The sequence below is a fragment of the Dasypus novemcinctus genome, chromosome 12 (genome assembly GCF_030445035.2).
Source record: "Dasypus novemcinctus isolate mDasNov1 chromosome 12, mDasNov1.1.hap2, whole genome shotgun sequence".
NCBI lineage: Eukaryota > Metazoa > Chordata > Mammalia > Cingulata > Dasypodidae > Dasypus > Dasypus novemcinctus.
Genome location: NC_080684.1, coordinates 98,555,326 through 98,580,652, shown reverse-complemented (window position 1 = coordinate 98,580,652; position 25,327 = coordinate 98,555,326). Strand labels below are relative to the sequence as shown.

Genomic DNA, 25,327 nt, shown 5'->3' with positions numbered 1-25,327 from the left:
CACTCCTGGGCAGGCTGCACTTTTTTCTTACTGGGCGGCTCTCCTTATGGGGCGCACTCCTTGTGTGTGGGGCTCCCCTACGCAGGAGACACCCCAGCTTGGCAAGGCACTCCTGTGTGCATCAGCACTGTGCGTGGGCCAGCTCATCACATGGGTCAGGAGGCCCTGGGTTTGAACCTTGGACCTCCCATGTTGTAGACGGATGCCCTAGCCATTGGGTCAAATCTGCTTCCCCTTCCCCAAATTTTTAAAATCACAGAACCTTTTTTTTTTTTCAAGTTCTGTCTTTGGAACATTCTTTGGGAAATCCTATCCCAAGGCAAACTGGCTGATTAACAAAATAACTTGATTCAAAATACAACTTGATATTCTCCAATTGCTCTATCACCTGGCAGTTTAAAACCACTGGGCTAGAGGAATTATTACTATCATATTGAGTTTTCTGGTGTCTTTGATAATAGCTTCTGTTCAGAGAAAAGATCACTCAGGAGCTAGGTTTTTTCAAATATTTGATTCCTTAAAATTTTATACATTTTTCTGTGAGCTTTAAGTCCATTTATAAATCTAGCAAATTTTAAGATAGCTTATATAATATGGTTAACTAAATTCTATTAAGTACTTTGAAATATAAACTATATTTATAAATGTAATATATTTCAAGAATTTTATATATATAATTAACAAACATAAACTTCCCGTTACCTAAATATATTATATAAATCTGAAAAACTTGTAAATATAGTGAGTTTAAGTACTCTTAAATGTTCAAAGACTGTTTATAAACTTTGACTTAAAAATTGCAGGGAAGGAGCAGATGTAATTCAAGTGGTTGAGCGGCGGCTTCCCGTGTATGAGGTCCTTGGTTCGATCTCTGGTACCTCCTGAAAACAAACCAACAGGGGAGCAATTGTAGCTCAGTGGTTGAGTGCCTGCTTCCCATGTATGAGGCCCTAGGTTCATTCCCAGTATCTCCTAAAAAAAATTGAAGGTGTATATCATTTATCCAATCAGAGGCAAATCTGTTATTATAAAAGGCCAAATTCTCTTATACGAAGATAATAATATGTGGGTTTGATTTGTAAATCTCGTGAGATTTTAAAACATTTATATACTTAATTCTAAATTTTCCTGAGTTTCACAAAAGAAACAATTATGTTATCCCAAATAATAGCCTCTCAGGTAAATTTTAAGGTTACCTTTTCAGCTTATTGAGATTGCATAGCAACCAGAAATTTTATCTGGGAGATCCAGTACTATAGCCACTCAGGGCGATTTTTCTCAGGATGAGCTGGATAAGTAAAGCAAGTGCACACCCTTCAAACAGGCCTCAGCCTATCTCCTTTACATGCATGTTAATCAGGTCAGTATCTAGATTTTTCTTCTCATTGAAACCTGTAACCTTTACTATTTATAGATAACTTCCAACATTACTTCAATTTACATTTAAATTCCTCTCATAAACTTTTTAAATGTAAATCTTTTGGATCCTCCATATCTCCTAAAGCTTTGTCTTATCTGTGATCAAACCCCAAGTCATGCTAAAGGAAAGTACAGAAGTTTTTTAAATGTTCCTACCAGGTCTTAGCACAGTTAACAAAATTAATATTTGTTGCATGTACTGAATGAAAGAGATTATGACTTTAATTTAGGCCTTTTCACATGAATATTAGGTATACTAAAACAGAGTTACCAATTAAATGTATGCTGTCAAAATTTGAGTTATTCTTCTACTAACTGCTATCATTACCTGTAATATACTTTGAATATTTTCATATTCTGACATGTTCATCATAGAATATACATGAGATAAGCCAATCATTGTGACAATCACTGTATTCTCCTAATATCTGTTTTTTCTTATTTCTTAGCATATAAAAAAATTGGATATTCAATTGACTTGGAAAAATAGCCCCAGCACAATATGAGAAACCCAACTCATAATTAAGACCATTTCTTCAAACTCCAGTTCATTTCTAAAGATTGTGGTACATAAGGCCTGCATAACCTGTTTTCTGTTGATACCCAGAAGCAATAACAGCAGGGTTTATAAATTATTTTGATCCATCTGCCTATACACAGCAGAACCTGTGATCTGAACAGTTGGAGTACCATTTGTTCAGAAAGGAATTTCCTGTTCATGTTGCTTGCATGCATGCATGGATGGATGGATGAATGGATGGGTGGATGGAGAGAGAGAAAGGAGAGAGAGGGGTAGGTAGGAAGGTAGGTAGGTAATCTAATGGCCTTCTATATTAGTCAGCCTAACGGGTACTGATGCAAAGTACCAGAAATCTGTTGCTATTTACAAAGGGTATTGGGATAAAAACTTATAGTCCCAAGGCCCTAAAGAGTCTAACTCAAGGCTGCTTTCTCACCAAAGTCAGTTGCCATGTGTTGAAGCAAGAAAGGGGGCTATCTCTGCCTGTTCTCTCAGGGCTTCCTTTATTAGTCTCTGGCATAGGGCTCGTTTCTTTCTGGGCCTTCTCAACTACTCAGCAGGTCTGTTCTCTTAAGCTGAAAACTATCAGGCGAATGACTCATCTCTCCCCAGGGCTTCAGGATGAAACTGACAAAGTTCTCTCCTCTTCCACGTGTCTACTTGAGTGAGTGTCCATTTACATCAGCCCACCAAGGGGGTGGGGACTCAATCTGAGTCATGCCCTTCTGATGTGGTTGAATCAAATCCCTAATCTTAACAGGCAATTTAATCAAAACATGTCAGCTGAATCTAATGCAGTTAAAGGGTATCACAACCAGAGCAACAGGCCAGTTCACAAACATAATCTTTCTCTTTTTGGGGATTCATAAAGAATATCAAACTGCCACACCTTCTTTCTTGATATCTCTATTTCTGTACCTGTTATTAATACTTACTTTCTCTTTCCAGTAAGTTGCTAGGAGGTGGAATTGAAAGTATGGCAATCACAGAAGCTTTTGGAGGTAGGTAGAACTTTAGTATTTTGTTATATGAAAAATATATAATTAAATAAACAATCAATAGTAAATGTACCTATTTTGGAACTTATAATGAAGTCTCAATGATCATAATAGGATCATTTTGGCCTGCAATTAAAATATATACCAACATTAATAGATGGGTCTTGTCATTTTTCATCTTTTTACCTCTGATTCCTGTAGAATTTTTTTCTCTCATTCCTTCAAAAGGTTATTGAATAATGAGTCTGGCCTTCTTAAATCTAGGAAATGCATGTCTCGTGAACACAGAGAATAGATTTTCTCTTCCCTGATTATTAAAATTTATGAATTATTTTGAGATTTCTATATGGACCGTTATATCACCAGCAAATAATGACTGTCTTGTTTCTTCCTTTCAATCATTATGCCTTTTTATCCTTTTCTCCCTGCCCTCTTTGTTTTCAGTCCCTTATCATCATGACTAGGACCTCCAATGCAACATTAAAGAGAAGCACTGATAGTGAGCATCCTTACCTCTCTTCTGATTTTAAAGGGAATGCTTCCAATTGTTCCTCATTAGAACGATGATACTGTAGTTTTTGCAGATACCATTTATCATGTTAAAGAAGTTCCCTTCTATATTAGTCAGCCAAAGAGGTGCTGATGCAAAATACCAGAAATCGGTTAGTTTTTATAAAGGGTATTTATTTGGGGTAGGAGCTTACAGATACAAGCCATAAAGCATAAGTTACTTCCCTCACCAAAGTCTATTTTCATGTGTTGGAGCAAGATGGCTGCCAACGTCTGCAAGGGTTCAGGCTTCCTGGGTTCCTCCCTCCCAGGGTCTTGCTTCTTCTGGGTTCAAGGTTCTTTTCTTCCCAGGGCTTGCTTCTTCCTGGGTTCAGGGTTCCTCTCTTCCTGGGGCTGGCTTCTCTTTCCTTTGTGAGCTTACTTCCTGGGGATCCAGCTTAAGGCTTCAGCATCAAACTCCAACATCAATACTCCAGCATCAAAAACCCTCCAACTCTGTCTTTTGCCATGCCCTGTATCTGTGAGGCCCCACCCACCAAAGGGTGGAGACTCAATGCCCTCATAATGTGGCCCAATCAAAGCCCTAATCATAACTTAATCATGCCCAGGTACAGACCAGATTACAAACATAATCCAATATCTATTTTTGGAATATCAAACTGCTATACCTTCTATACTTGCTTTGCTAAGAGTTTTTGTCATGAATGGTTGACAAATTTTATCACATACTTTTTCTTTCTTTATTGAGATGGTCATTTGGGGCTTTTCTTTTATTCCATTACTGTGGCAAATGGCATTTGTATATATATATATTTTTTTTTTTAAGATTTATTATTTATTTATTTATTTCTCTCTCCTACCCCCCCCCCCACCCCGGTTGTCTGTTCTGTGTCTATTTGCTGTATCTTCTTTGTCTGTTTCTGTCGTTTTCAGCAGCATGGAAACTGTGTTTCTTTTTGCTGCGTCATCTTGTGTCAGCTCTCCATGTGTGAGGCGCCATTCCTGGGCAGGCTGCACTTTCTTTCGCGCTGGGCGGCTCTCCTTACGGGGTGCACTCCTTGCGCGTGGGGCTCCCCTACGCGGGGGACACCCCTGCGTGGCACGGCACTCCTTGCACGTATCAGCACTGCGCATGGGCCAGCTCCACACAGCTCAGGAGGACTGGAGTTTGAACCGTGGACCTCCCATGTGGTAGGCGGACACCCTAACCACTGGACCAAGTCTGCTTCCCTGTATATTTCTAATATTAAACCATTCCTGGGATAAACTCAATTTGATCATGGTGTATTAGCTGTAGTTATCTTTTAAATACATTTAGATTTGTTTCGCTAATATTCTGTTTAGTATTTTTATAACTATGTTCATGAATGAGATTGACTTATAATTTTTTTCTCATGCTGTTCTTGTCTGCTTTGGTGTCAAATTATATTGACCTCATAGAATGAGTTTGGGAGTAGTCTCTTGTTCTCTTTTCTGCAAATGTTTGGGTAAGATTGATGAGAACTGTTTACTTGAAGGTTTAGTATAAGTTATCTGTAAAAAAACAAGTTAAGCCTTGTGTTTTCTTTGTGGGAAGGGTTTTATCAGAAAGAAGTTTAGTTACAGGACTAGTCAGCCTTTCTATTTCTTCTCGTAAGAGTTTTGTTGGGTTCATTTTTCTAGGAATGTGCCTATTTGTTAGAAGTTTTAAAATTTATTGTCATAGAGTTGTTTGATGTGTTCTAATTAAACTTTTAATCTTTGCTGTATGGGAACTTTGACCCTTTTTCATTCCTAATATTGTTTATTGTACCTTCTTTCAGTTTTTTCATAACCAATTATGAGTTTGTCAATTTTATCAATTTTGTCAAAGGATTACTTTTCTATTTTATTGATGCCCTTTTATGCTGGATTTTCAATTTCAATGATTTCTGCTCTTATCTTTATTGTCTTCTTTCTTCTACTTTCTTTGTGTTTATTCTGCTATTCTTTTTCTAATTTCTTGAGATAGGCTCTTAGCACAGTAATTTTCAGCTTCCTTCTCTTCTAATACAAGCACATAAGACTGCAAATTTCCCTCAAAGAATCACTTTCACCGCGTCCCACTAGTTTTTATATTAATGTCATCACATTTAGGTCTAAGTATTTTATTCTATATTAGAAAAACAGTGTGTTTATAGAACAGTCACGCATAAAACACAGGATTCCCATACAGTAACCCAAAAACAACAATTTGCATTGGTGTGGAAACCTCTGTAACAACTGATGATAGCACATTTTTATAATTGTACTATTAGCTAAAGTCCATGGTTTTACTTAGAGTTTACTGTGCACTGCAGGTCAATGTATTTGTTTAAAAAAATTTTATTCTGGAGTGGTATAGCTCAGTGTCTGAGTGCCTGCTTTGCATGTATGAGGTCCTGGGTTCAATCTCTGGTACCTCCTAAAAAAAAAAAATTCTGTTACCGTACATACAATCTGACATTTCCTCTTTTAATCATATTAAGATATATATATATATATATATATATGTATATATTACAGTGCTGTTAACTGCATTCACAATGTTGTGCTACCATCACCACCATCCATTACCAACACATTTCCATCTTCCCATTGTCTAACCAAACCCCATCCCCTGGTAATTTATATTCTAGATTCTGACTCTGTGAGTTTTCTTATTCTAATTGTTTCAAATCAGTGAGATCATACAATTTTTGTTCTTTTGTGTCTGGTTTATTTTATTCAACATGATGTCTTCAATTTCATCTACATTGTTCCATGTATCAGGACTTCATTCCTTTTTATGACTGAATAATGTTTCATTGTATGTAAATACCACACTTTATTTATCCATTCATCAGTTGGTGGACACTTGGGTTGCTTCAAGCTTTTGGCAATTGTGAATAATGCCACTATGAATATTGTGCAAATATCTGTTCTAGCCCTTGCTTTCAATTCTTTTGTGTATATACCTAGTAGTGGGATTGGCAAGTCATGTGTTAGTTCTATATTTAGCTTTCTGAGGAACTGCCAAATTGTCTTCCACAGTGGCTGCACCATTTTATATTCCCATCAACAATGAATGACTGATCATGTTTTTCCACATCCTCTCCAACACTTGTGATTTTCATTTTTTAATAGCAGCCATTCTACTGGGTGTAAAATCGTATCTCATTATGGTTTTGATTTGCATTTCCCTGATGATTAATGATATTGAACATATTTTCATGTGCTTTCTGGCCATTTGTATATCTTCTTTGAAGAAATGACTATTCAAATCTTTTCACCATTGTGGCTGTTTGAGATTATTTATGAATCCCCAAAAAGAGAGATTATGTTTGTAAATTCATGTTCCACTGGGTGTGATACATTTTGAATGCAATAGATTCAGCTGATAAGTCTTGATCAAATTATGTGTTACGATTAGGGCTTTGATTTGACCATGTCAGTAGATATCAAGAAAGAAGGTATGGCAGTTTGATATTATTTATGAATCCCAAAAAAGAGAAAGATTATGTTTGTAAACTGGCCTGCTGCTGTGAGTGTGATACCCTTTGACTGCATTAGATTCAGCTGACATGTTTTGATTAAATTGCCTGTTAAGATTAGGGATTTGATTCAACCACATCAGAAGGGCATGACTCAGATTGAGTTCCTGCCCCCTTGGTGGCTGATATAAATGGACACTCACTCAAGAAGACACATGGGAAGAGAGAAAGCTCCACAGATGCCAGAGGAGAGAAACGTTGTCATGTGATAGAAAGGAGAAGGCGCAAACAGCTAAAGCCCCAGGGAGAGATGAGCTGTTCGCCTGCAGCTGAGCAGCAGAGGAGTCCTGGAAAGAAACAAGCCCTATGCCAAACTGATATAGGAAGTCCTGAGAGATGAACCCTATGCCAGCCTACAGCTGAAATTGGAAGAATCTGGGACCACAGAACCTTAAGAGGAAGAAGGAAGATGAGACCAGGTAGAGATCACCTGCCATATTTTCAACACATGGCAGGTGACTTTGATGAGAATGTACCTTTTATGGTACCTTGAGTTGGACTCTTTAGGGCCTTGTAACTGTGAGCTTTTACCTCAATAAATATGCTTTATAAAAGCCAACAGACTTCTGGTACTTTGCATTAGCACCCCTTTGACTGAATAATATATCCTTTTCCCCCCTTTATTAGAGAAGTTGTTCATTTCCAGAATAATCATGCACAAAATACAGGATTCCCAAACACCATTCCACCAATAACAACTTGTATTAGTGTGGAACATTCATAACAATTAATGATAGCACATTTTCACAATTGTATTATTGTATTAGTTAACCAAAGGGTTCCTGATACAAAATACCAGAAATCTGTTGGCTTTTATAAAGGATACTTATTTGGGGTAGGAGATTACTGTTACCAGGCCTTAAAGCATATGTTACTTCCCTCATCAAAGTCTATTGCCACATGTTGGAGCAAGATGACTGCTGACGTCTGCAAGGGTTTAGGCTTCCTCTTAAGGCTCCGTGGTCCAAGCATCTTATAATATCAGCTGTAGGCTGTGATAAGTCTTGTCTCTCTCCCAGGGCTTGATTCTCTCCAGGCTCAGCTGCTCTGATCTCTGCCAACAGTTGACTATCAGGTTAATGGCTTGTCTCTCTTCCCAGAGCCTTCCTCTAATGGAGGCTTCTCTCCTTCCTCACATATCTGCTTCTTTGTGTATTTACTTCCCAGGACTCCAGCATTAAAACTACATTCTCCCTTCTCTTGGTGGGAGGGACTCAACGTCCTACAGACATGGCCCAATCAAAGCCTTAATCATTATTCAATCAAGTAAAAGTGAAACCTCTGAATCCGATATAATCTAATATGCCCAGAGGAACAGACCAGTTTACAAACATAATCCAACATCTATTTTTGGAATTCATAAACAATATCAAACTGCTACAACCATTAATTAAAGTTGATGGTTTAATTTAGGGTTCACTGTATAGTTGCCCATTTTTAAATTGTGTTACTTGTCTGTTTGTTAAGTTGAAGAATTTCTTTATATATTCTGAATAGTAATACTTTATTGGATATGTGGTTTCCAAATATTTTCACCCATTGTGTAGATTGCCTTTCTACTTTCACAATAAAGTCCTTTTAGGCACAAAGGTTTTTTGTTTTGTTTTTTATGAAGTCCCATTTATCTATTTCTTTTGTTGCTTGTGCTTTGGGTGTAAAGTCTAAGAAACCATTGCCTAACACAAGGTCCTGAAGAGGCTTTTCTTTTGAGGAGTTTTTTAGTTGTAGCTCTTATATTAAGGTCTTTGATTCATTTTGAGTTGATTTTTTGTATATGGTATGAGGTAGGGAGTCCTTTTTTTTTTTTTTTTTGTAACTGGAGATCCAGTTTTCCTAGCACCATTTGTTGAAGAACCCACTCTTTCCTAATTGAGTGGTCTTTGCCACCTTGTCAAAAATCAGCTGGCCATAAATGTCAGGGTTGATTTCTGAGCTCTCATTTCTATTCCATTGGTTTATATATCTGTTCTTCTGCCAGTACTGTGCCTTTTTTTTTTTTTTTTTTGAGGTAGTGGAGCTGGGGATTGAACCCAAGACCTCATATGTGAGAAGCTGGCACACTAAGCCATATAAGCAACACTGGGTTGTTGTTTGTTTGTTTTTTGGGTTTTTTTAGATTTATTTTATTTATTTCTCTCCCCTTCCCCCCTGTTGTCTGCTGTCTGTCCATTCACTGTGTGTTCTTCTGTGTCCGCTTGTATTCTTGTCAGCAGCACTGGGAATCTGTGTCTCTTTTTGTTGTGTCATCTTGCTGCATCAGTTCTCCGTGTGTGTGGCGCCATTCCTGGGCAGGCTGCACTTTTTTCGTGCAGGGCGGCTCTCCTTACAGGGCACACTCCTTGTGCGTGGGGCTCCCCTATGTGGAGGACGCCCCTGTGTGCATGGCACTCCTTGTGCACACCCCCACTGTGGGCCAGCTCATCACACAGGTCAGGAAGCCCTGGGTTTGAACCCTTGACTACCCATGTGGTAAGTGGATGCTCTATCCGTTTAGCCAAATCCACTTCCCAGCTATACTAATTTTAAGTTAATATTTGCCTAGTATTACATCTTTTTTGTACATCTTTGACTTTCAACATTTACATATCCATATCCTTTGGGTGTGTCTCTTGTAAACAGAATACAGCCAGATATTTTTAATCAGTGAGTATAATCTGTTTATACTTATTGATTATTAATTCATTTGGACTTTTTTATTTCTATTTGTTCTACCATGTTCTTGTATTTATTGAATTTTTTATTTGTTTAAGTATAATAACTCTTATTCTTTTTTTCTCATTTCACATATATACTCTCTTATTTTAGTGTTCACTCTTTAAGTTTTATCATACATAATACATATTTTTAACAGCGCTATTGAGATTTAATTCACATTCCATAGCATTCATTCTTTTAAAGCATACAATTCAGTGGTTTATACTATATTCACAGAGGGGTGCAACAATTGCTACTATCTAATTCCAGAACATTTTCATCACCTGCAAAAGAAATTATCTATCCATTAGCAGTCACTTCCAATTTTCCTCTAACTACCCACCCCCAGCCCTTGGCAACCACTAATCTGTATTCTGTTTTTATAGATTTTCCTATCCTGGGCATTTCATTTAAATGGAATCATGCAATATGTGGTCTTTTGTGACTGGCTTCTCTTTCACTTAGTGTAATGTTTTCAAGATTCATCCATGTTTTATTACCTTACTTTTTAAAGGAAATATCATATATTGACTTTTTGGTGTACAGTTCAATGAATTTAAGCATTACTACCCAGATTTAACAAAGAAAAAAAAAATTTTTTTTTTTTTGAGCCCTGGCGCTGGGAATTGAACCTGGAACTTCATATGTGGGAAGCCAGAGCTCAACCAGAGCCACATTGGCTCCCCTTATCTTACATATTTAAAGTCTAAAGTTAAACATTATCTTGAACTCCCTCTTGAACAATATAAGGACTTTAGAACACTGGCTTCTAGATTTCCAAAGATACTGTTGTCCAGTATTTGTTCTTCCATTTTTCTTTTTTAAAAAATAAATATTTATGTTACTAAGAATTTCTAATGTACAAATAAGTAGACAGAATAGTATAATGAATACCCGTGTTTCTCATCACCCAGACCCAACAACCATCAACCCATATTTAATATTGCCCCACTGATGTCAGAATCGTCCACCCAAAGGGTATCGAGAATGAAAAACAAAGAGAAGACTGAGATCAGGGGATCTGAGAGCATTGAATCCTCAAACTCATCATACAAGTTTATTGACCTCAGGGGCTTCCCTTTATACCCCGTCAGTCTGTTAAAGCAGGCAATTATTCCTAGTTAGTTATTACCATTACATCAACCCATTCCAGTAAAAGTAGATACACATCTAATGTATAGGACCTACATGATTACAACTCTAGGTACAAAATCACCGTGTTCTTTAACACTATTCTATAAACAAGCCTATAAATCTTGTTGCTCACTTTGCCTTGTTCCACCCGAACACACACATCTCCTTGCTGGCCCTGTGACCTGCACGTAAAGCTATGGTGACAGTATGTCTCAGTGGTCAAGGAAGTAACTTGCTTAATGGAAACAATGTGCCTTGTTTCCCACACACTGATACCCATTTTATTTTATTGCTTCTATATTATTTTGAAGGAAATCCAAGACATTATTTCATGTTTTTATCCAGAAACATTTCAGAATGTATATCAAAAAGAGATGAATCTAGAGAGTGGATGTATCTCAATAGTTGAGCACCTCCTTCCCATGTATGAGGTCCTGGGTTCAATTCCCAGTACCTCCTAAAATAAATAAATAATAAAAATTTAAAGACTAAAAAAGATATGGATCTTTTAAAAGAAAACATAACCTCAAATACAAACAAATATAATCTTCAAATATGAAGTTCGTGTTTAAATTTCTAGTCATCTCATAAATATAAGTCTTTTTTAGAGTTTATTTGAACCAGGAGTCAAATAAGGTCCATACATTGCGATAGTTGATATATCTTTTAAGGCTCTTTGTAGTTTCCCTCTCTATTTCTTTTCTTTTTATTTTTTCCTTGCAATTTATTTGAGAAAACTGGTTTGTTTGCCCTGTAGTTCCCTACAGTCTGGATTTTTCTGATTGTGTCTCTGTGGTGTCATTTAACATGTTTTTTTAATCCTCAGAATTTTCTATAAATTATTAGTTGGATCTAGAAACTTGATCATTTAAGTTGCCCTTTTTTGTTAACCTAAAACATTAAACATTATTTATCATCATTATTTCTTTATGGAAAATGTCTGACATTTTTACCATTTTATTTGCTCATCATCCTTTTTTTTTTTTTAAGATTTATTTTATTTATTTTTCTCCCCTTCCCCACTGCCCTAGTTGTCTGTTCTCTGTGTCTATTTGCTGTGTGTTCTTTTTTTTGTCTACTTCTGTTGTTGTCAGCAGCACAGGAATCTGTGTTTCTTTCGTTGTTGTTGCGTCATCTTGCTGCGTCAATTCTCCGTATGTGCGGCACCATTCCTGGGCAGGCTGCACTTTCTTTCACACTGGGCGGTTCTCCTTATGGGGTGGGCTCCCCTAAGCAGGGGGCACCCTTGCATGGCACGGCACTCCTTGCACGCATCAGCACTGCGTGTGAGCCAGCTCCACATGGGTCAAGGAGGCCCGGGGTTTGAACCATGGACCTCCCATGTGGTAGGCAGACACCTTATCCACTGGGCCAAGTCTGCTTCCCTCATCATCCCTTCTTATTCTGCTATTATTCTGGAATCATTTTCCTTTTTCCATTAGAAGTTTCTGTACTACAAGCTTCTTGGTAACAAACTGTCCATTTTTACTTCCCTGAAACTGTCTTTATTTCATTCTTGCCTGGAGGATAATTTTGCTAGGTAGACAATTCTAGCTGCGTGGCATTATTTTCTCTCAGATATAAGAAGATATTATTCTACTTTGGGTATACATTGTTAATAATGAAAAGTCTATTTTACTTAAAGATTTATTTTATTTTATTTTATTTATCTCCCCTCCTCCACATCCTGTGCTCACTCTCTGCTCTCTGTGTCCATTCGCTGTTCATTCTTCTGTGTCTGCTTATCTTCTCATCTTTCTGTTTAGGAAACAGATCATGTCGGGACCCCCGACCTGGGATAGAGGCATTCCATTGCTTGAGCCACCTCAGCTCCCTGGTTTGCTGCATCTCTCATTGTCTTTCCTCTGTGTCTCTTTTTTGTCATGTCATCTTGTTGCATCAGCTCGCAGTGAAGACCAGATTGCCTTCACTAGGAGGCTCCAAGAATCGAAACTGGAACCCCCCATATCGTAGACAGGAGCCCAATTGCTTGAGCCACATCCACTTTCCAAAAAAGTCTATTTTTTCTAATTTTTTCTAATTTCTAATTTTCATTCCAGTGTAGGTGACCTGTTCTTTCTCTCTGGCAACTTTTCTTCATTTTGATCTTGCTGTACTACACCTTCCCTAAGATGTGTCTAGTCCTGGATTCTTTTTTCTTTTTATCCTATTTAGGATGTATGATGTTTATTAGATTTATGAAGTTTTGTTTTTCAGCCATTCCGGAAAATTAACAACCTCTCCTTCAACTTTTCTATTCTTTCTTTCTGGATTTTCATGATAGACCTCTGTTAGGCCATTTCATTTTAGTTTCAATATCTAGAGTTCTTTTTTATAATTTCCATCTCCTTGTCTGTGTTATATTCTGAGAAATTTCTTCATCTAAATCTTCTAGTTTATTATTTCTCTTTTCAGATGTGTCTGAAAAGATGTGTCATCCATTGAGTGTTTTATCTCAATAATTTTATTTTTTATTTCTAGCATTCATTTGTCTTTTTTTTTTCAAGAAATATCAGTTATTCCTAATTATCTCATGTTGATTGGTCACTTTTGTGATTATATCTTCCATTTTTAAAAAAACAATTCATGCATAGTTATATAGTGTGTCTGACAATTCTAGTATTTGCATATTTGCAGAACTCAATCTGTTTTTTGTTGTTGCTGCTGTTTCCAGTGACTAAGGGAGGTAAATCTGGGATTTATTTCTATTGACTGTCAGTCATTATGGTTCATACTCTTGTGCAGTTATTGATATTTAGGATTTTATTGCTTGATTTTAATTTATGGACACTTAATGGGTCTGAATTGGTAAGTGAAGAAGCTTTCCTTCAGAGAGAATTTGCTTCCAGTTGACAGGGGATGCCACCAGTCTGAAACTAGTTCAGCTACTTCCTATGGATCTCAGTTCAGTGGAGATATCCCACTGAACACTCCTGTGTAGGATCTTAAACTCATTTATATCACTATTCTTTTATATATATATATATTCTTTTATATATATATATATATTTATATATATATATTGTTTTATTTATTTTAAAATTTTTTATTCCACCTCCCCACCCCCAGCCCCACCCCCACCCCAAGATGGTGCCCCGTCTGTCTACTCGTTGTCTGCTTGTCTTCTTTAGGAGGCACCGGGATCCGAACCTGGGACTTCCCATGTGGGAGGTGGGCACCCAATTGCTTGAGCCACATCTGCTCCTCTATACCACTATTCTTAAGAAAAATTTAGTTTAAATTAATTTAATTTAATTCACAGGCCTGTGAAAAAATCCTATTTTTTTTCACTACTGGTATTCATCCATGAAGAATGTGACACCAGAGGTATGAGGATTTATGAGTAGGATGTGACAGCTGGAAAAGAAAATCAGTGATATTCTGAGGTCATATTTATGAAAATATGTAAAAATTAACTATACTTATGTTTTATTATTTTTTCTATATTTCACAGAATTTCGTACTGGAAAAACCCAACTCTCTCATACCCTCTGTGGTAAGGAAACGTAACAATCATCATCATCATCATCATCATCACCATTATCATCATCATAGCTATCACTTAGTAAACATTTATTATGTGCCTGGTACTTTACATAATCTCATGTAATCTGAACAAACTGGAAAGGAAATTAAAGCTCAGAGTGGCTAGGTAAACTGCCCATGGTTACAGAACTACCACAGCCGGTCTTTGCCTGTGTCCTGTTTGAGGTAATGTTACATTTGCTTTACTGTGAGCACTTGAATGGAAGCAGGGAGGAAACAAATAGCCACCCGTGTGGGGGTAGGGAGCTGGTCCACTGTTTCAAATTTCCCCATTCCATCTTTTCTACAGCCTTCTTACAAGAATGTCACAAAACCTATTGAGGCCTAGAATCCTTACTTTGCAAGGAGTAAAGTTCGCCTTAAGGAAAGACTTAAAAACAAATTTTTATAAAGCAAAATAAACAAAAATATCTCCTTCTTCATAAAGATGCTGTATTAGCCAGGGTTCTCTAGGGAAACAGAACCAACTGGAGATATCAATAAATATTATGAAATTTTATTAAATTGTCTCATGTGACTGTGGGGATGCACGAGTCCAATTGCAGGGGGAGGCTGCAAGTCAGAAACTCTGATGAAGGTCCTCGATGAATTCCCCAGGAAGAGCTGGTTGTCTGAAGTGGAGATGTGAATTCTCTCTCTCAATGCTGAAATCACTTCTCCTTTTAAGGCAGGGATTCTTAACAGGGGTCCACGGACCCCTTAAGATTTCAGTGGGTCCATGAGCTTGAACTGAAAATTCAAAAAAACATTATTCTGGGAAGCGGATGTGGCTCAACCGATTGGGCTCCTATCTACCATATGGGAGGTCCTGGGTTCGCTTCCCAGGGCCTCCTTGTGAAGGCAAGCTGACCCGTGCCCACGGAGAACTGACGGCCCACACTGCAGAGAGCTGGCACATCAAGATGATGCAGCAAAGGGTGACAAGCAGACACAGAAGAACGCTCAGTGAATGGACACAGAGAGCAGACAGCAAGCGGCAAGGGGAGGGGGATAAATAAATAAAATAAATCTTAAAAAAAACCAACACATTATTCTTGTGGAGACATGTTGGTGTGGGTATGATATAATTGGGGTCTGTGGTTTTCACCAGACTGGCAAAGGGGTCCATGGAACAAAAAAGGTTAAGAACCCTTGTTTTAAGGCCTTCAACTGATTGGATTATATATTTCTCATTGCTGAAGGCAGTCTCCTCAGTTGATTGTAGATGTAATCAGTCATAGATGCAGTCAACTCACCGATGATATAAGTCCACAAAATGTCCTTGCAGTCAATTAGCCAATGTTTGCTTGACCAAACAACTAGGCACCATGACCTGGCCAAGTTGACACATTGGCCCTACCATCACAGATGCTATTCTGCATTTCTTTGACCTAAGTAGGAGTACGACAAAGTGATTAGGAAGCGGGTTCTAAAATCAGAATGCTTGTTCCTGGCTTGGCTCTACCATTAATACCTGTGTGACCCTGGGCAAGTTGCTTTACCTCTCTAAGCCTAATTTTTTCTATTGGTTAAATAGGAAGAATAATAGTGCCAAAGTTTGGGGTTGTTTTGAAAAGTAAATGAAATAATGCATACACCAGGTACACAATGAACTCTTTATAAGTGATGGCTACTGCTACATATAAGATAAATACATTTGACATACATTAATTGAAAAGTTATTTAAATGAGTTATATAGCATAAATTTGTATTTGTGATTATTTCTTATAGGCAGAAAGTTAGTAATTAAATTCTACTTCCATTTTCTGGGAAAACTTTCAGAAATATATCCAATTGTGGAAATTCTTTGTTGAATTACTATTATGCTGGCAGAACACTTACAATTGCACCATTGGTTATTAATATGAAAATATAGCATGCTATTTAACAACTAAAGGATTCTGATTCTTTACCAAATTCACTGAAGAGTAGCAACCAACATAAATCCCATGTTAATTTATATATTCATTTGTATGAAGTTTATTCACTCCTACTAATATTAATTAATTTTTTAATTGCTCCCTAGTGACAGCTCAACTACCAGGAGCAGGTGGCTACCCAGGAGGAAAGATTATCTTCATTGACACAGAAAATACTTTGTAACCCTTTTATTTAAACAAGTTGCTAGCTCAATAGTGTGATATGTTACTTACTACAAAGGAGAGTTTTTGTAATCTCTCCATAAACCAGCAATGATAAGGAAAGACAAGGAGAAACAATTACTGGCCTTGTTCTAATATCACTTTATTTTATTTAATAAGATTTTACTTCTCCAAATGGGTTTGGTGCAAAATTGACCAAAGAAATACATGAGAAGAAATCTATCTTGTTTTCAATCCTCTTACTTCTCCAAAGATTTTGCTTAGTAGAAGATTATTGAGTCCCTCAAATTTATGGTCTCAAATAAAGGGAAAGACATGAAGAGAGCAAAAGCACAGTAGGGTAAGGGCAAAACCTGTTTGGGTAACAGAAAGAATTGCAGTTTAATTGAAATGCAAGGTTTTCCTAGAATACAAGGCTGGAAAGGTGATTTAAGTCTTAGACATGAAGGCCTCTGAAACCAGATGGTAGATGTAAATTGGATATTTTTGCGGTATTCTAGGCAAGTAATGAGAACCAGATCTAGATTGGAAGCAGTGGGAATTTAAAAAGGACAAGGAATATTAGTGAGGAAAATCGATAGGACTTAATGATTGTATTTGAAAGACAAAGGAAAGAGAGGTTTAAGAAACCACTCTCAGGCCTTTTTGTCTAGATACTGGGAGAACAATGATGCTAATGACAGAATTGGGAAGATCATGTGTCAGAGAAAAGGTGATGCTTCATTTTAATGTGTTGAATTTGAAGTCCAAAAGAACATCCAGATGGCAAGTGGATGTTGAGAAAGGGGTAGGGCCAGAGATACGGATGAACAACCAAGGAGAGGAAAGAGAAGAAAGGAGAATGGAGAACATGACTTTGGGGTGTGCCTGTCTTTAGGAAGAGGGACTAAAAAGAGGAACCCACAGAGACAGAGGAAGAAGGAATTCAGGTTGTGGAGCCAAGCAAAAAGAAAGTTTTAAGAAGAAAATATGGTCTTTGTTCAACAATGTTGCATGAAGTGAGAGAAGAGGGAGAGATATAGACGGGGAGGGGAAGAGAGGCTGAGATTGATATTGAAGCTGCAGACTGAGAAAGATCACAGATGTTGGAAGTTAAAAGTTCAAGAGAGGGAAGCGGACTTGGCCCAATGGATAGGGCGTCCGCCTACCACATGGGAAGTCCGTGGTTCAAACCTCGGGCCTCCTTGACCCGTGTGGAGCTGGCCCATGCGCAGCGCCCATGCATGGCGCTGATGCACGCAAGGAGTGCTGTGCCACGCAGGGGTGTCCCACTCATAGGGGAGCCCCATGCACAAGGAGTGCGCCCGGTAAGGAGAGCTGCCCAGTGCGAAAGAAAGTGCAGCCTGCCCAGGAATGGCACTGCACACACGGAAAGCTGACACAACAATATGACACAACAAAAAGAAACACAGATTCCTGGTGCCGCTGATAAGGATAGAAGCAGCCGCAGAAGAGCACACAGCAAATGGACACAGAAAGCAGACAACTAGCAGGGGGAGAGAAATAAATAAAAAAATAAACCTTAAAAAAAAAAAAAGTTCAAGAGAGCAGTTGCAGTAGGGTGATATGATGAAAGCTTGTAGCAAATAAGCATTAAGGAAGTGCAGTGTATAGTTGACCAATGAATGAAAGAAGAAATACAGTAACTGGGGGAGTTATCACATTCAAACAAAATTATTTTTAATAATAGGGAAGACCTACACCAGTTTATAGTCATTGACAGCCTACCTCTTCAATCTTATCTACTTTTTCTTGCTTAAGCCCACTAGTCAGATTGATCTCATTGCCTTCTAAACATGCTTTGTAATTACAATTTGACAACATACATCAGCAGTTATTTAGATTTAACTATAAAGATTTTTTTTCTTTGTTCACTATGGTTTCTTCTATCCCAAATCTTTCCTTTGTTTTTGCTTTGCTGCAATACCTACTCAAGTAATTCTTCCAGAAAAGCACTCCAAGTAGTAAACTTTAAGCTCTGGCATGTGTGAAAATGCCTGTATTTTGCCTCTCACTTGTTATAGGGAAATTTGCAAGGTATATTTCAATCTTATTGAGTCTGCTTTCTTCCCCCAGTATCTCTGAATCATACAAACCCATTAAAGCTTTCAGTTCAAGGCCTGCCTTTCTAATCTTCTCCACTTACTTAACCTTGTCCTTCCCCATCTCCTGTTATATAACTTACTATCTAAAATACACAGCAGTGTTCGCAGAAGCCTTTATGCAGAATGCCAGGCATGAGAACACACTGAAGAAGTGTTACAATCTGGGGAAGGAGAGCAGAATGTTGCACAGGGCTCTAGCAAGAGGGACTCCAACAGAGGTCAGCTTCTTTCAGAAATAATTTGTCAAGGGTGGTTCTCAGAAAAGGGAAGTATTATTCTTGCAGATTATCAGCACTGTTTGGGCAATTTGGATTTTATCAAGGGGGCTAGTAAGAAAACAGAGACTAAGTCATATTCAAGAGAGTGTAGGAGGAGAGCTGTTGGGGACAAGGACATGCAAGAGCCATTATGGAACCTTCTGAGTTCTTCCTTGTCTCTCACACATACTGCTGTCTCTTGATCTTTTTTTTTTCATGTTCACATTTTGCCTCATTAATTATGTTAAGCATATCTAGGGCATGAATTGTCCTATGACTCCTTGTATCCTCCATAGTCTTGCATTGGTACTTGGTTAATATGGTTATAATTGATTACATATGATAATTGGCCAACAAATACCTGTAGATTGATTTGAACTTCCCCTTAGTTTAAGCCCAACATTTATATCCCTGGCCACAAAGTATCCAGATTTTGTAGAAACTGCCATGGTGAAAACATATGTATTATCACTTCCAATTTCTTGTTTTCTTTGACTTGCCCAGTAATAACATCTACGAGTATACTCAGTAGCAATGGTAGATTTTAGCGCCTGCCACTGAAGCAGTAGACTAGCAAATCCACACCCTAAGAAGAACATACATAGTGCATTAGGATATAGATGGCTGGGAAATCCTAAAGACAATTTGATTAAATTTATTGAACTACTGAACTATTTGCAAGTGTCACAAATAATGTTATAAGTAGTCCTTGCTTTACAGTTATTTACAGTATGATCAGTGTTATATAAAGTGTAAACAAAGTGAAATGAGATCAGAGACATGCATTTTATTTTACCTTAAGAGGATATTGTAGACATGTTAAGATCACCAAACACCTAAAGAAAAATGTTTATTACTCCTTTACAGTTTAGATAGATGTAAGTAATGATTAGATTCTGACAGAATGCCTTTGCAGGCACCCTGGTTTTGTCTCCTACAAATTTACTAATTTCAGAAAGCTAATGCAACTTCTTTAAAAGAAGGTGGACTTTAAACCCTAAATAACCCAAGAACCCTGGATCAATATTCCCATCTGGACCCTTGAAGTTATTTCTTTGATCCTTTGGTTCATATAGTCAAATTTATATTTGTTGGCAACACATGAATAATGTATATTAAACTATTTCATATTGAACAGGAGAGGAGTATGAAGAAAGTGAATTAATTCATGTTGAAGTGACTTGAATTATAATTGAAAGATATTATTTCCCAGAATAGATCTATTTTTATGGAACTGAGAAAAGAGACTCACAGATCTCAGTTTCTAGCTTTTCTCTTAAAACTGATTTGCTGCATAATCCCAAATCATTTGCCTAATCTCTGTTTGTCAATGTCTCTTTGTTAAAATGAAGATAATAAAGGCCACATCAACTAGCTTCCAAGGTTTTTATAAATACTTGATAATTTAATATTTAAATTCATTACTGCTTTGCCATTTTTATGACTTTTATCATTATTGAAGGTATTCATAAATTGAGGCACTTATGAAAAATAAAATCTGGGTATAGCTAGACCTCAGGTGATTACTAGCATCCTCCATAATACCTTTACAGGAACATTGTTTTGCCTCCCTGTTAATTTACTTACTGAAGGTGTTATTTTTTGTAGTTGTTGCTTTAACTATTTTTGGAATTGATTTATTGGATCCTTAATCTTGGCCTGCTCCAGCCGTCCAGACCGCCTTCGGGACATTGCTGATCGCTTCAATGTAGACCATGATGCAGTACTGGACAATGTACTTTATGCACGAGCATATACGAGTAAGAGCCCCATGCAAGTGCATACTTGGGTTATTTCAAGCCTGGCAGCATTCATTTACTATTTGATTGATACTGAACATTTTGACAATGTTCTTTTCTCTTTTTATTTTACTTTTCTCCAAACTAATTTAATCAGCCTCCAAATTTTATTATCCGATAAATCCTTAGATATTAAAATGCCCTCAAACATTTCATATTCTTTATCTTTGAAAGTAGAGTAATGTTCTTTTTGGATAATGAAACATTTGGAATGTATGTCAAGGCAGAATATGAAATCATATTTAATAAAGTTGCAAATAATTAAGAGAATCCTTCAAGGGCCAGCAATTCACAGTATTTATCTGGCTCCCAAGCTGCTTCTGGCTTTTATAACATTGTCTCACTGCATTTTCCACCAGGTGAACATCAGATGGAGCTACTTGATTATGTAGCTGCAAAGTTCCATGAAGAAGCTGGCATCTTCAAGCTATTGGTAGAAGCTTTAAATATTCCTCTCTCAAAGAGCTATTTAGTATATTATTTTCCTTTATTGCTCCCTATTCAAATTAGTTCCTTCCTTCTATTTCCAAATGCATGTTTATTTTTTACATTAACCCTGTGCAGATCATTGATTCAATAATGGCACTTTTTCGAGTGGATTTCAGCGGTCGTGGGGAGTTGGCTGAACGGCAGCAAAAATTGGCCCAGATGTTGTCACGACTCCAAAAAATCTCAGAAGGTAGATCTTTTAAATAAAATGGTGCTATTGGATTAGCATCTGTAACTATATTTGCAAGTAGGTTTTTCAGAGAAGTTCAGATTAATGGTGGAGTAATGCTTTAAAAAAAATAAAATTATCTTCATGGGAATACAACTCTTTTTTTTAACCAAATATATTTATACTAATACTATAAGGTATCTAAATAATAATAATAGCTTTAAATAGGTTAATTTATGTAATCAATGAAAAAATAGGGATATGATCTTATTTATGATATCAATTCATGAGGCAATATTCCTAAACTCTGAAATCTAAATAATGAACTTTAATTTATATTGCCCTTCTCTTAGTTCCTTAATTTTATTTTTTGATGTAGAATATAATGTGGCTGTGTTTGTGACTAATCAAATGACTGCCGATCCAGGAGCAACTATGACGTAAGCCCCTATATTCTACTTTTGAATTTCACAGAGATTAATATCAAAAGGATTAGAGGGTAGAAAAGAAAATAATTTCAAAATAATTAGTCTTGATATGGGCACAAATATATCACAAATCACATTATTGCAAAGTGCATATTACTTTATAATTGCAAATATCATTTGTTATCCAGAATCTACTTTTATCCAGTTCTTTATACCATAAAGCAATAGTTTAATTATTTCCAGAGATAGTTTGGGTTCCCCTTTGGTCTAGGGCTAAAGTGTTGGAGTATTGGAGGACAATAAGAAAAAATCCTAGGGAAATAAAAAATCTCCCAGATAATGAATGGCCTCTGCTGCACTGATAAGCTGTCTGTTAGCCTAAACCATTAAGAATTATTTGCAGACATCCTGCATTTCATTTCTTAATATTTCAACATATTTTCTCTAATAACAAGAACACTTTCCTATATAGCCACAATATAACTATTACATTCAGGAAATTTAACATGGCATAATACTATTATCTAATTTACAGTTTTATTCAAGTCCCAATAATGTCCCATATTGTCCCAATAACGCCCTTTACAGTTGTTGAGTTTTTTGTTTTGTTTTGTATTCAAGATCAGTCAAGGATTATACATTGCATTTATCTGTCTCTTTAGTATCATTTAATCAGAACAGCTCTTCAACTTTTGTTAGACTTTTATGACACTGACATTTTTTAAGAACACAGGCCAACTGTTTTACAGAATATCCCTCAATTAGAAGTTGTCTGATTTTTTTTCTCATTATTTAAAATGTTAAACATTTTTGGCAAGAATACTACATAAGTGATATTACGGCTTTTCAGTGTATCATCAGGAGTACATGATGATAGTTTGTCCCATTATTAGTGATGTTGTTTGTCATTTAATTAAGATGTTATTCATAAGATTTCTCCATTGTAAAAGTTTTTTCCCATTGTAATTAGTCAGTAATTTGTGAGGTGATACTTTGAGACCACGATACTTTTAGCTCTTGCTTTCCAATAATCTTTCAGCTATTGGTTTTAGCATCCATTGAAGATCCTTGACTAAACCAATTGTTGTTCTGTTGGTTGCAATATAGAATGACATTATTGTAATACTGAGGCAATACATCATATGGTAGTAGATGAAATGAGTTACTGAAATGTTAGAAGATATTTGATATGCTAGTGTTAATTCTGTGAAGTGTACTGAAATGAATGTGACTCTCTTCAGAAATTTTCTAAACTAACCCTAAGAGTTTTGTATTATCTTCTGCAGTTTGATAAATCTCTCACTTTTCAGTACCTTCTTATGAGTATTATCTATTTAATTACTGGAGATTCCAATGTGAAAGATATTAAACTATATAAATGGTATTAAATAAGTTTAAAAGGTAGGAGGAGGGATCAAACATTCATTCATTCAATAAATATCTATTGATAATCTATTATGTACCAAGATTCTAGGAATTCACTTAGTGAATGAAAGAGACAAAAATCCTTATCTTCATAAAGAAGAAAAATAATGTCCATTTAACTAAAAAAAATGTAAAGTCTTGGTAGGTTGCAGTCCTTGAGTAGTTTAGACAATCTTCTTTATTTTGTAGAGACATGAAGTACTTCACACAAAGAATAATTTTAAGCTAAAGAGAAATGGAAGATTTTTAAGGCTTTTAAAAAGAGAAAATGACTCATTTGCTCAGAGGGAGGAAGTGGGTTGCATTCAAATAAAGCAGTACAAGTTAAAGAGCAATGTTCTTCCTTCAGGTGTGGGGAGGGAACATTGCAGAGACCAAAGTTGTCCATCTACAGTTAAGAGGCAAAGGAAACAGGTGAAAATTAGGTTAGATAGGGGTTCTTATACTTGTGGGATACCTAAAAAAGAATAAAACAATTTTGAATGGACTCCAATAAGACCATAAAAAGAGATACAGAAAGATGGTGGAAAGAAAATAATTGAAGGAGGGGAGAGGCATAATGAAGTGAGTTAAATGGTGAGATCTATAATGAAATGAGCTAAATAGAGAGCTAGAGAAAGTAACGAAGGCTAATATTGTTCGGGGTGAGTTTGTTTGAGGGTTATAAAGAAACAAGGTTCACTATAATTAGTATATTCCAGTGTATATTAAATTTTAACAATGCAAATTAAATGCATGTCTTCATATAAAACACATAAATTGCCACAACTAAATGAAAAAAACCCCAAACAAACAGTTTTTAAACTAACTGATTTCAAATGCTATTAGAAAAGCCCCCATAAAGAAAATATCTTTGTTTTTCAGTATTTAGGAACTCCAAGCTGCAGCTCGCCTGGGGCCTGTCAGAGAAATATCACTATAATTGGTATGAGTCCCCAAGTACACTGACAATAATTGAGGCTTATATCCCTTGCATTATACTTGATGGCACATCGTATTAAAAAGAAACAAAATTATAGAGGCGAGGAGTTGCTGTATGATACAGCAGAGCAGTAGTTCCTAGGCAAGTCTTACAGATACAGATTTTAAAACTGGAATGATCCAGATGATGAAGCCTGGGAATAAAAGTCAAAGTATCAGCTTGGAAAACCCCACATCAGGGTAAATAATAAGAGGAGCAAAGAATAAGACTATAATGTTGCCACCTACTTCATTTGTCTATTTGTTTTGTTAGAATAAAAAGTCATCTTAGATCCCTTGTATTCATGTAAATGTGCAGTTTATTCTTTAAGGAGTATCATCTACTGATTCAACATTATTAGCACAAATTAAGAGGCAGAGGCAGTGTGGTTAGAGGAAAAACACTAAACCAGAGGCAGTCACAGTGATGATCTTGTGCAAGTCATTTAAAGTCTTTGAACATCATTTTCCTCTCCCTCAAAATTAAGAGAACTTTAGGGTTTAGAGAGCTCAAGGGGTTGAGCACCTGCTTCCCATATACAAGGCCCCGGGTTCGATCCCTGGTACCTTCTGAAAACAAGAAAACAAACAAAAAATAAACCTTCACTGGGGGGCAGATATAGCTCAGTGGTTGAGCACCTGCTTCCCATGTCTGAGGTCCTGGCTTCCTCCTAAAAAAAAAATTTAACAGAACTTATATTTATTGATTGCTTATCATGTGCTAGGTGCTTTATTGGATCATTTTATGTAATTCTCATGTGACCCAACGTAACTCAGCCTTCCCCACAAAAAAACAAAATAAAACAATTTCATCTTGAAAATGTTGGCAAAAAGTGAAGATTTTTCTGCATATTTTGGGAGGAAACAAAATTCTTAAACATACACTCCCTTTTTTAAACATCTCTACTTTTTCCCCAAAATTCTTCCCTTTTGACAGTACCCCTCTCTCTCATTTCCCCCTAATCCTAAAGCCCCTCTTATTCCATTCAGCCTTTATCTCCTCAGGAAACCCCTTCTCAAAAACTCCCATCTGTTAACTTACCCCCTCAGTAAAAAGCACCAGGAGTGCATCTTAATTACTTCTCACACTCACCCTTGCCCATGCCCCTCAAGGCCCACACTCCAACTAGGATTTTCAGTAGGCATTATTATTATTCCTAATTTATAAAGGAGGAAACTGGGGCTCAGAATACTTAAGTGCTTGTCCTATCACACAATTAAAAATGGGGAAGCCAGGATTTCAACCCAGGTATCTTTCACCT

General features: G+C 36.7%; 1 protein-coding gene and 1 long non-coding RNA gene across 2 annotated transcripts in view; one reads left to right on the top strand and one right to left on the bottom strand.

Moving 5' to 3' along the window:
• The window catches only part of DMC1 (DNA meiotic recombinase 1), a 47,660-nt gene that overhangs the window by 9,121 nt on the left and 13,212 nt on the right, over positions 1 to 25,327 (top strand). Inside the window, exons 6-12 of the mRNA XM_004466231.4 lie at positions 2,888 to 2,940; positions 14,260 to 14,301; positions 16,358 to 16,430; positions 20,464 to 20,555; positions 20,954 to 21,027; positions 21,159 to 21,273; positions 21,632 to 21,692. Coding sequence (XP_004466288.1) covers positions 2,888 to 2,940; positions 14,260 to 14,301; positions 16,358 to 16,430; positions 20,464 to 20,555; positions 20,954 to 21,027; positions 21,159 to 21,273; positions 21,632 to 21,692 — 510 coding nt within the window. The remainder of the gene's footprint in view (positions 1 to 2,887; positions 2,941 to 14,259; positions 14,302 to 16,357; positions 16,431 to 20,463; positions 20,556 to 20,953; positions 21,028 to 21,158; positions 21,274 to 21,631; positions 21,693 to 25,327) is intronic.
• Positions 14,787 to 25,327, bottom strand: part of LOC105746862 (uncharacterized) — a 57,782-nt gene continuing 47,241 nt past the window's right edge. The window contains exon 4 of the long non-coding RNA XR_011650321.1: positions 14,787 to 15,080. This is a non-coding gene — a long non-coding RNA (uncharacterized lncRNA). The remainder of the gene's footprint in view (positions 15,081 to 25,327) is intronic.